Genomic DNA, 12,267 nt, shown 5'->3' with positions numbered 1-12,267 from the left:
TCCACCAGTATTGTTGTGATTTTAAGTCTCAATCTGCCTCTCCTTTTTATGACATATGTTTCATAATTTTCGCATGCACATATGTCTCCCTCTGTTTCCTCAAAACACCAGGAAGTTTCTGGGACATTTTTTCTGTTTCTGTTCTTCATTTTTACACACTTTGCCCTGTGTTTCTGACCTGTTCAAAATTAGTGTCACACTAATTTGTGTTAAACCTATAATAATAATAATAATAATAATAATAATAATAATAATAATAATAATAATAATAATAATAATAATAATAATAATTCAGGGACTCGTTTCTGGTTTGAAAATATTTCCTGTTGCCACAGTAACTACACCCATTCATGTCTTTCTGATTAAGTCTCATAAGCACAAGAAGCACGTTGCGTTGGACTCTCCTGATTGGACAACACTTGGACCATACCATATTGGAAAATAAAGGAGGGGGGGCGTGACATTAGGAGCACTTGTGTTATTTACCTTCAGATTTCTTTTACTTTTATTATTATTTTTGCAAAAAATAAAAAGTGGCGTCTGCAACTTGAATGGACGAAGAATAGTCATTAATTCAGACAAATTTAAGCAGAACGTGATGACAGGACCTGAATACTGTGGATCTTTAGCGAGGTTTCAGATGAGTGTAACACTGATTTTATGTGTATTCATCTATTTATTGCTCTCACCGGTCACACTCACACATGTCCACGACGCATAAATCGTACTCGTTGAATCAGGAAGCTTTAACAGGAAGCTGTGATTCGGCAGAGTGCCTGTCACTCCCCGCTAAAGGGAAACCTCAGGTTCGGTAGCGCCGCCGTTCCGCCTCCTTCAAACTGGCGAGTCGCTGTGGTTAGCAGCAGCAGCAGCACGGCGAATGTTACTGTGAATATCCACTCATTGAATGAAAGTCGGGGCCAGGCTGTGGCCATTCGCTGCAAACACGCCGAGGTTTTCTTACGGGGCGGCTGGTGGACGATTGGCGACACTGTGGGAGCATTAGTGCGACCGGTACAGCCCGACAGAAAGAGGTGAAAGGCGGTTGTGGAAGGGGAAGGTAAGGGACATTTGCATTTACGTTAGCCAGAGAGGCTTCCATTCACCAAGAATTTCTGGTTAGACAGGTAGGTTAGCTACACTGTCAAGCTAACTGATCAGCGTTCCTCGCTGATTAAGTGTCGGGTTTTTTGTTGTTGTTCATTAATTAAGAGCTGACGCGTCGCATGCGTGTCCAGGTTAAGTCGGAGCACTTGTCCGTGCTGTGCGGGTATAACTGTCATTTCCCGCATCCCCGAGTCACTGCTACTCTGTCCTGTTAATGTTAGCATAGTGGCTAACTTACGGATATCATGTTCCATGTCACCAACACACGCTGGCTAGCTGCTTTCGCTGGCTAACCTTGCGTGCTTTTAATGTTCCGAAGCTTCGGGCTTGGTTCGGAAAGATACCGACCCCCCCCCGGCTTTCTCTGTGACCCAGGAGCAGGGGGAAGACCGCGCGGCGTGTGAAGCAATGCAGCGGGTCACGGCGCAGCTCGTCGCCGGGCTGCTGGCAGCGGCGCTGTCTCTGCTGTCCGAGCAGTGCCGGGCGGACGGCGGGGGCCCCAGCCTCGCAGAGCGGGTTATCTGGGCTGTGAACGCCGGGGGAGACTCGCATGTGGACGTGCACGGTATTCATTTCAAGAAGGACCCATTGGAAGGGAAAATTGGTAAAGGTGAGTCTGCTTAATGGAAAACGTTTTTGTTTCATTTTTTTTTATTTCTGCAAATGAGTGCTTGTTCCACTTATCAGGCACAGGTCTCTAATAAAACATCGCTCAAATGAAGGCGCTTCTTTGAGTCGCTTGTATAAATCCTCTGCACCGTGTGGCTTCCGCAAGAAGCTACAAACTAATGAAGAGTCAGCATAGAGCGCTGCAGCCCCGCCCCTCTCAACATGGAGAGGAAGCAGGTGATGATAGGTCCAATTAGACGGTGGGAACTATACTGTCAGGGCCAGATTTACAAAGTTGAGGGGCCCTGGGCTGGAGCAAGTTCGGTGCCCATCCCACAAAACTCCCCCGAAGGTTTTCTGGCTTTCTGAAGGTGAAGCTAGTGCTTTTCTTATTCTGAAATCCCTATTTGGGAGCATTTTGTCCTTTCTCAGGAATCAGGCTAGTTTCCTGGGGCTATTGCATCACCCCGTGTTTCCTCAAGGGTGAAAAACACAGAGGTTTTCACCTCTAAATTCTTACCTACCAGAGTAGGTAGGAATTTACCTACCGAGCCTTACCAGGAACTTTTGAATGGCAGCTTACCAGGAACTTTTGAATGGAGTTTTGTGGAGGAAGAGAGCCAACTATTCATCTTTTTCCATACTATTATTAGTCACATCAATTCAAATAAGTCTACAGCTCATGTTGTTTGTCAGTGTAAACTGAAATAGATTTTAAAGTGTTGATGTAGAAGCTTACAGTAGGAAAAGTTAAGACATTATTGCCCTCTGAAATTGAAATTTTGACTGGAAAAGTCAGAGCTTAGTGAACAACTCTGAGATTACTTAATATGGGTTCAGAATCAAATAAAAGTTGCCAAATTAGCGATTTGTTAGCAGTTGTGATGCATTTTAAAATCCCACTAAACCAATGGTACACACAGTGCTGAAAAACATGCACTTGTGAAAATGTTCTTTTAGTGTTGGCTCTCCTGTGTTTTGCTTATGTCACTACTAATAGTTGCACAAAGACAGATAGCACTCTTCCCGACTTGCAACACAACACTCAACTCAGGTGTCATGTTATTCCCAGCTCCAAGCACCGACTCTTGAGACTAATCAAATCCCTGGTTAATCCTGCAGTGAAAGTAATAGCTTAGGCTTAGGGAAGGGGTCTGGAGCTGCAGCCCTCCAGGCCTGCTGGGCTGCAGCCTTTAAAGTCATAGTGACTTTTAGCAAGTTTTAAAATGTAGTCGCTGTGGCAGAAGTATAGACTGTAACTCCATTGCTTTTATTTTTGCAACGGGAGAGTCTCTCCACAACACATTCAGCTGTCAAATGAGATATTGGTCAACACCTGTGCAGTGTGGGGAGTTACCAGTCCTTACACTGGGATGGTGACGGCTCTGTTCTGGACTCCACAGTGGAAGCGTTTGCCTAATAGCGGCCAGACGAAATGACATTTCCAAAGTGGGTAAAAAGTTCCAGGCTTCATTGGCAAAAGACAAATTCAGTCCTTTCTAAGAAGTGAACACCAGGATTGAAAATGGATGCATGAAGAATGTCCTTAAAGTTTAAGGTTGTTAAATGTGACGTTTTAATGGTTGGTGTTTTGTGAGATCATTTTGTTATCGGGATAAACATGGTCCAATGAAAGTGGACCATGTTTGTGGAAATTTGTCTCAGATGTTACAAAAAAAAACAATGTTTGACCTAACTGAAGATGAGCATATAAAGAAAAAAAATTTTTAACGCAGTACTGGATTGTTTTCTACATACAAAATAATCAGATCTGAAACATTTAATCTACATCTGAACGGTCAAGATTATATCCTCAATTTTACTTTTTTTTTTTTTCACCAAAATCGCAGAAGACAAAAATAATGACTCATAGAAACAAACCAGGCCGCTCTATTCAGCTACAAAGTAGAACTAATAGTTATAATTAAGGTAACTTTTGGTTGTCAACATCCCACAACTTTCAAACACTAATCAACATGAACTCAAGTAAAGAGTTCTCTGAGTGTTTTGAAGATTAATCTTATTAATTTGTTTATGTGACCTTGTTGGTACTGATTGACAACCTGACAGTCATTCAGGTGGAAAGGAGTAAATTTTAAGTTTCGGTTTGGATTTTTGGGGGCGTTTTAACAGATTTGAGAACAGAGGGAGTGATATTTAAAAATATTAATACAGTTTTATTACACATTTATTTCTAACTTCCGTTTATTATAAATGTATAAACCCAGATGATAAGGGATGAGATGGACTCCGACTGTTATTTTCTACCTGTAGTCCTCGCTGAGCTACAGAGAGTCAGGCAGTTTATCTCTGATTGTGGCAATAAGGGAACACAGAGTCATAACTCTATTTCAGACAGAATGCGATTATTCAGATGTGTTTTGGAAAAAGGCTCACTGCTTATGTAATGCTTTACTTTGCTTGACATAAAACATTGTCCGGTTTTGGTATGCGAGAAGTCCTGTGAGCCTGACGCTGTCCTCCTCTGTAGCATCTGATTATGGGGTGCGTCTGCCAATCCTACGCTCCAGTCCTGAGGACCAGATTCTCTACCAGACAGAGCGGTACAATGAAGACACTTTCGGGTATGATGTCCCCATTCGTGACGACGGAGACTATATACTAGTCATGAAATATGCAGAGGTTTACTTTGCACAGTCACAGCAAAAGGTATGGCGGTTTGTTATTCAGACATGCTGAAGTCAGGTCGTGTGTTTTTTTTGCTTGTTGGTGTGTTGAGGGGCTGGAGTTCATGCATGTTGACCGATTTGTCAATGTGTCTCCCTAGGTGTTTGACGTCCGTGTAAACGGCCACACTGTGGTTAAGGACCTGGACATCTTTGACCGAGTGGGCCACAGTACCGCTCATGATGAGATAGTGTCGTTCTCTATTAAAAAAGGCAAGCTCAGCGTGCAAGGAGAGGTGTCCACCTTCAACGGCAAGCTCACAGTGGAGTTCGTAAAGGTGAGTGGAAGTTATGTGGGGAGGCGCCGTATTTCTTGATGTTTTTATGTCACCGTTGGATAAACTTTTGTTTTATTATGTATGATAGTGGGCCCTTTACCCAGGGATGCACCCACAAATAAGCTCCAATTCCCTGACTTTTTGTTTCTCATTCAATCAGTTTTAATTAATCAGTTTACATGCGTCAGTAAGTTTGAAAGGCTAATAAATGTATTCATAAACACAAAAACAAAGCATGTTATATCTATGATTTCAATGTGTTTTTGTTGGCTTTATAAACACAATACAGTTCATTATATTTTCTGCTTTTCTTCATTTCGGTTAACATTTTCTCGAATGCATATTTCATTATTTTGTTAGTTTCTAGTTTACTGTAAAGCCTCAGTCTGCAGGTACAAATCTTGCCAACTTAGCAACTTTGTCGGCAAAAATCAGAATCGGCAGGTCAGACTTTTTAAAGATCGGTGATCAGCCAGAAAGCTGCACCCCTGGTTTCAACCATTTAATTGTCTCCTTTGATTTTTTTTTAAAATATATATATAAACGTATCTGTCATAAAAATGGTCCATTGTATCATATCTGTCAGAAACATGCAGATCACCTTCTGGGGAGCAATGGCTGAGTTTGACCTGAGTTTTTGCTAGATTGTTTTGGGGTGTTTTTAATTTAGGTTTCATCAACTTTGCTTGACGATCCTTAAAACAGAAAAGTACCTGCCGTTATTTTCACAGCAACAGAAACTTTTGCTTTCTGTTTCACTTCATTTTAGTGTTTTTTTTTTTTTTTTTTTTTTTGGTGCATCCGTTTCCTATAACCTCCTGATATTCATTTCTATTTGCTTAGTTTGTTGGCCGAACTGCATATTGTTTCAAATAAAATTGCAGTCTTAACAGTTAACCCAAAATTTTGAACTGTAAGATTTGAACTTGGATTTGTTTCCTGAAATGAAAGATCTGATTCACTTCATGTTTATAGCAACTGGTACCATCAAAAACCTCAAGCTTATTTTCTAATTTTTTATTTTTTTAAGAAACAAAAATGAATTGCTTTGGAAAAAAATCAGAATATACTTTGTTGATCCCCAAGGGGGAAAAAAAAGTCTATCACAGACTGTCAAGCACAGAGGTGGAGGAGTTATGATCTGTGTCTTGGTGTTTTCTGAACACTGACCCGGTCAGTCTGAATGTTTCCTCCCATAGCAGCAGATCTACAGCAGAATAAACAAACACTCAGGCCGTTTCAGTCTTTCTTCATTCAGGCCATTTACATCATGTTGACTACCTGAACCGAAGACTGCAGAGTCTGAATTTTTATTCAGAATTCATCAAAAACAAGTTTATCTAATCCTATAAGTGTAAGAATGAAGTGGGGCTGACAGCGAGGCTGTATGTGACTCTGATGCTTTACTCATCAGATGTGTTGAGGTTTAAACCCAGATAAATTAAACCCCTGCAGATAAAACGGCTCACTAGTTCTACACCACTGCATTAGCCCAGGCTGACTTTAAAATAGAAAATGCACAGCTAGCATTTGATTTCAGCTAACTTTGCTACTTGCCATATAAATTATACACACCCCTGATTCACACTCTTTGATGCAGGGAGTTCAGGAGCTGTTTACAGATTGGTGCATGCAGGGATTAAAAATAATACAAATGTAAACCAAAAGGTTGGCAAGCAAAAGAATTCAGGCTGAAACAGTAAAAGGTGACATGTTCCAAAAAGGGTTTTACAGCGGTCTTTCCCCCCATCTTGGAGAATAATTGAACAAACTTTCCTTCCCTCCCTCTGAAACGAGGCACACTTACTGTTCTACTTCCAAATGTTGAAGCGCCGCTACGGGGAAACTCAATTTAGGTTATTAAGGCAGGGAGCAAAAAAACAGAAACCAAAGTGTTTTATAATTTCTATATTCTCGAACATTGTGGCATGATTCTCTAATCCTTTCATTGGTGCAGCATCTTTAAAACTCGGTGCTGTCTGACCACTCTGCTCTGTGATTCAGGGTTACTATGACAACCCCAAGGTCTGCGCGCTCTACGTCATGAAGGGGACTTTGGAAGGTGAGTCTCCTAAACACGCTTGGATCTGTGCAGCGTGTTCTGAGTCTGTGGCTTCGAAAAGTATTCATGCCCCTGGAAAGTGTTTTGGGTGTTTTAGCCGATTAATCGCTCATCGCGACTTTCTTAACGGCGAGTATGAAAACCTTCACAACACGCCGTTTACTTTGTTACATAAGTACAAACCTGCTTCATGTGCTTTTTTTTTTTTTTTTTTTTATCTGCCTTGTGCTTAAAAGATGTACCGAAGCTTCAGCCTCACCCCGGCCTGGAGAAGCACGAGGACGACGAGGAAGAGGAGGAGGAAAGCGAGGAAGGGGGGAAGAAAAAGGTCCAGCCGGGCTCCAAGTACAGGGTGCAGTCGGGCCCCCGGACGCCGAACCCCTACGCAGCCGACAACAGCAGCCTAATGTTCCCCATCCTGGTGGCGTTCGGAGTCTTCATCCCCACGCTGTTCTGCCTCTGCCGGCTGTGAACTGGAAATAACCGAGGGGAGGGGGGGGAGACGCCACAGCAGGCAGAGCATAGAGAGAGAGAGAGAGAAAAAGAGAGAGAGAGAGAAAGGAGGGGGGAGGATGGAGAGGAGGTCACCGTGACAACAGCAGCACAGGTACAAGCATCCACACAGGAGAGGGAGCCAAAGGCCGGAGGAAAATCATGACGGAGGGCAAGAAGAAAGAAAAAAAAAAAGAGAAGTTATCGGAAAGCCACTGCCAGATGAAGCGAAGCTTTATTAGGAAAACAACAAAAAAAGAAATGTGGGAAGTGTATTCTGCACGCTTCTTCGAATGTGCTTCGCATCCACCTCTGCTGACACTTTTTTTTTTTCTTTTTGAACAATCTTAGTCATTTCCATTAAAAAAAAAGAAAAAAAAACAAGAAACCGGCTGGGCAGGATTTCCAGAAGTTCAGCCGTCATGCAAGTAGCCACAACTCTGCAGCTCAGAGATGCTCAGGAGTGATTTGGGTCTGGGCCAATTTTTCTAAACAAAAACACTTGGTCTTCGTACGGAGCGCGACGCGGGAGAGCGCTCCCTCACAACTCCTGCTTAGCATCCGGTCAGACGCGTTCGGCTCAGATTGAAAACGGTGCTGCTTGGAAATTGGGTATCTAGAATAGAAAGTGTGAATGAGACGGTTTGTGTGTGTGTGTGTGTTTTTTGTTTGTTCAGATCTTGCTGGCCTTCTGTCGTCTACCTGCCATACGACGCTGAAAGATGGAGGGAGTCGCGCTTGAACCAGCTCCGTAGCTGGCACTTCGTTTGCTGTCCTTGCCTCTACATGAACACATTTTATCACGATGCGTTAAAATGCATTAAAAACAAAACCGTCTTTGGAGTCATTTTCACACAGATCCTGATTTGCACTTGTTAGAATCGACCCAGCGCATTTTAAATCGATTACCGCTCCAAACGTGGATACGTCGGGAAGCCTTCCCAAACTATTCGTCATTGTTCAGAGACGAAGTTTGTGCTGTGAAATGCTGAAGTATCCATAAAGGTCATACAGGTGCAGCTCAATAAGTCAGAATAGCAGGCAGAACATTTATTTCAGAAATTTGGTTCTAAAAGTGAAGCTTGTGTAGATACTTTTTTAAAAAAATATGGCTTACAGTTAATATCCCAACATTTCAAAAGATATATTTAATACAGAAATGTTGGAAAATATCTCCACCGCTGCAGTCTCTCCAATCGAGTACAGAAACTAGGATCAGCGACATCATCGTTTTAGAAAACAAAATGTGCATCTTAACAAATATTGTCGATTCCTAAAACAACAATCCAAGTCATTTTTTAAACAAAGATGTAGGCAAAAAAAAAAATGTTTGGCAAAAAATGGCTTTGATTGTTATTTTAGGAAGGTGACGATGTGCTGTGAGATGATGTACTGACGTTGGACTCGATTTAAGAAAATAATACCTGAACGACACTAACAGTTGAAATGGCTTTTACGAAACGGTACTTTTGAAGCGTCGCTAATCATCTCCAAAATCTTAAAGCTGCGCCAGTCCGTGGTATTACTTCCTCCTCTCCTGCCACACTTTTTCCTTCCACTCGATTTTTCATGAATACGGACTCAGACCAGCCTTCTTCGTCCTTTTGTAGGCCAAAATGACTGATGTTTCTAGAACAAAAAATTCATTTTGCTTTGCGGTTTTCATTCGCTGTGAGCTGCAGTAGAATCTTGAACTGCATGTCTCTATGGTGGATCTACGCAGAGGTTGTTAGTTTTCGATCCAAATTAAATTACTTAAATGATCAAACTTTTTAATACATTTATTGTGTTGCACCTGTAGAGATTTTTTTCAAAATGTTTTCTCCATACATTCTCTGTTTCACCAAAGACTTTCCGCTTTTTCTTCTTCAGCAGACGGAGGAGTCGGCCGGTCTCATTTCAGTGAGCGCTTTTCTCCAAATTGCCAACAACATTTGTAGAGAACGCCGTTTGTCTAAAATTCATCAAACGGCAGATTACAGTTTGACATTTTTCCCAGCTTCTTCTAGGTAGTGAATTTTCTGTCATCTTCTTAAATCGAGGATGTCTTCTCTTCGTGCCATAGACCTGTCGCTCCTCTGTCTCCATCGAAGCCATCGTCTCCACGTTCCAAGCGTTTCGTTTCCCGTCCCAACCGGCGCCCGCTCCGCGTCTCGCAGGTTCCCCTTGTTCGCATCACAACTCTGCCGGCGGGGGGAGAAAGCACAAGACTTAGAAATATCTGATGTCTACCAACTTGCTACACGCGTTTTCCTTTTGGCCTTTTCAAGCTGTTTTGTCTTAAACGTTTGTTTTTGTGTTTTTTTTCTTTTTTGGTCGAGTCCTAGTGAATCTTCCTGTTCATGAATCTACTTACCTCTCCTAAGTGCTTTTGCTCTTACGCAATGAATGACTTCAGCTCTCCTTCTCTCAGCCTTTCCCTCTCCAGCATATGAAAGTACTTTTGTACACTGGAGAATTCACTTTTAAGCAAAAGTACCGTTTACGGTAATCTGCTGTAAGCGGTAATTCAGGTGGGAAAAAGAAAGGGAAAAAAAATTAAAAATCAGATGTTGGGGATCCTTCCACAGTTATCGATTCTCCTCTCCCTTTTCTTAATTTTTTTGTTTTGATACACGATTTTCAAGAAGTTTTGTCCCAGAACCTGTTGGGTCGGTCGATTTTGCAGTTCTGCCTCGGCTGTTTGTGTGTTTTTTGTTCTTTTTTCCCCCTCATTGAAATTGGAAGCAGCTTTTCTTTCTTCTGTAAAGAGGCCAAGCATTCGATTAGTTCAGCGCCAAAGTCACTATTCTACTTCTGCTCTATATATGCGGTACGGAAACTGGTTTTGGTCTCATCGTCTTTGGGGTCTCCTGTCGTCGTTGTGGCCGAGGGGTTCGTTGGGGTGTTCAGATTTGTGGCCTTTCTTTCTGGGTGGGGGGAGGCGCGCTCCTTGGTATGTAGCGTAACTGGGGGTGGGAGGCAGGAATGACAAAAAGCCACATTAAGTGGCTGTTTAGAAAACGTAAGATGTCAGGATGATGTGGGATCTAATTTAAATTGGAGCGTGGGCTGACTCTGAGATGTTTTATATTATGCCTGGATTTTTTTTTCTTTTCCTTTTTCTTCCTCAGGATCTGTTTTTGAGTTCGTGAAACATATTTTATTGGTGTGACATCTTTGCACTGCCTCATGTCATGTTTTTAATTTTTTTTTGTTTTGATTTGTCTTTTTGTTGCCTTGAATTGTCGAATACATCGTGCTTCACCATCGTTCGCCTTGAGATTGCTCGCTCGCTCGTTGCGCAAGAACATCCTGGCTGCTTTTGTCGTCGGAACAGTTTTCAGGGATTTCTCATTCCACGTAACGGCGCGCGCGCTAAGAAGCAGATCAGCAGAATTATTACTCCTAAAGACTCACTGACCTCAATTTTACAAAGGAGCAAAGCCAGTCAAGAAACAAGAGAGAAAATCCATCCTGCTCTGATTTCTAGGACCTGTTGTCTGTCCATCTCAGCTGAATGAACTAGACTGTAGTTTTTTTTCTTCTTCTTTACCACACAAGAACCAAAGAAATGTCATCATTCCATCTAATTTCTTTTATGAAGTCACACAAGATTGATTTCAGTGAGAGATGAATCAATCTCTCTACTTCAAATACATTTATTTTCTTTCATCTCGCCTGATTAATTGAAAAATGTCCTCAGATTTTTATTTTTAAACCCCGTTTCTCCTCCTTGATGACTTTAGAAAAAAAACAACAACAAAAAAAGCCAGAACAGCTCGTGTTGTTAATAACAAATGTTCACTGGCGTCTTTGCTTTCGTCCTCCCCTCCACCCAGATTAGCTGAATGAATTGGACTCGTTCACAGCGAGACGCGGCTGCAGAGCGGAGCAGCTCCCGGCTCGTCAGCCGCGCCACCAGCCAGGTCCGCTGCTGGTCACGCGGCGCGATTGTGTGAGAGAATGAGGTTGCTTTTTGCTACATGCATCCCGTCATACTGTAGATACACGTGTCGGAGAAACATCCGAGAAGGCGGCGGTGGCAGCAGCAGCAGGTGGACTGACAAAACATTTGTAAGACCTCTGATCTCGTGATGCAGATGTGGCATATTTCAAGATGCAAGATGGGGGGGAAAATTGCTGATTTATGCTGTATCTTTTTAATAAATGTGCTATTTTTATCAGAATTTGGCCTCAAATAGTTTTCATTTTGTTTTGGTCTCCAGCGAGACTGAATGTGTTTTCGTGTCGGAGTACAGGAGAGTGCGTTGCTTCTCCTGTTTGTCCAGCTGTTTCCCTCAACCTTCGTCCCACCAGCAGCTCCCGTCTGATCCAGGTGAACTGAACCCCATCCAGGACTGATGCAGATGAAATGATGTCAAGAAAATATTCCAGTAGTTCATTTTTAAGATAGTGAAACTTGGTGTGTTGATTTGTAACATTTCTGATCGAATTGAGGCTGAAAACCAAAATTCAGTTTGAAATTCAACCCTAAATATTCAGTGAATATTTTCATTTTAAGTAAGGCTATAAATATTCAGCAACTTCTTAATAAAAATGAAAAGGGGGGAAAGGTCGCATTAATTCTAATGTACTTTATTTCCATTATCTTTTTTAAGTTCTCATTTTTGTTGCTGGGAATAGTCTCAGATTTTCAATTAAATATAAACTAACAGGTTTTCCATCTTTTTAGAGAAAATATAGTAAGTTAAATTTATTGCTGAGCAAATGGGGAGGAAGAAAAATTCTCACAAATTATTTTGTGCTTTTATTTCTTGGAAAAACATGTCTGTCTCCATACGGTGCCTTGAAAACTCTTGGAATAAGCTTTCGTTCAGTTTTTCTACCACACTTTTTCCTTCCACTAAACTTAAACATCCAACGTCGTTATCAATCAGCCACTTATGGTTTACAAAATAACTAATATAAGTGTAACCAAAACTAATAGTCTCACACCATTTTTACAGAACTTTTATCACCAACGAATGACAAAATAAACTTTGAGCAAAATATGTACATAATATACTTTTATATATACATATATATATAT

At 41.6% G+C, this 12,267-nt stretch overlaps 1 protein-coding gene across 1 annotated transcript; it reads left to right on the top strand.

The window, feature by feature from the left end:
• The first annotated feature begins 662 nt into the window (after window positions 1-662).
• Window positions 663-11,404, top strand: mlec (malectin). Its single transcript, XM_055050772.1, has 6 exons — window positions 663-1,060; window positions 1,483-1,717; window positions 4,208-4,386; window positions 4,505-4,681; window positions 6,686-6,743; window positions 6,980-11,404. Exons 2-6 carry the CDS (start codon window positions 1,516-1,518, stop codon window positions 7,213-7,215), a joined length of 852 nt encoding a protein of 283 aa, XP_054906747.1. The 5' UTR covers window positions 663-1,060; window positions 1,483-1,515; the 3' UTR covers window positions 7,216-11,404.
• The last annotated feature ends 863 nt before the right edge of the window (window positions 11,405-12,267 follow it).

Source organism: Poeciliopsis prolifica, unplaced genomic scaffold, assembly GCF_027474105.1.
Source record: "Poeciliopsis prolifica strain line A6 unplaced genomic scaffold, Auburn_PproV2 SCAFFOLD031, whole genome shotgun sequence".
Classification (NCBI taxonomy): Eukaryota; Metazoa; Chordata; class Actinopteri; order Cyprinodontiformes; family Poeciliidae; genus Poeciliopsis; species Poeciliopsis prolifica.
Note: the sequence above shows the minus strand (reverse complement) of the source record. Positions and strands in the feature narration are given on the sequence as shown.

Coding starts and splice junctions, on each gene's coding strand:
- mlec (XM_055050772.1), top strand. CDS start 1,516: ATGCAGCGGGTCACGGCGCAGCTCGTCGCCGGGCTGCTGGCAGCGGCG. Junction 4,682..6,685: donor TCACAGTGGAGTTCGTAAAG/GTGAGTGGAAGT, acceptor TCTGTGATTCAG/GGTTACTATGACAACCCCAA. Junction 6,744..6,979: donor CATGAAGGGGACTTTGGAAG/GTGAGTCTCCTA, acceptor TGTGCTTAAAAG/ATGTACCGAAGCTTCAGCCT.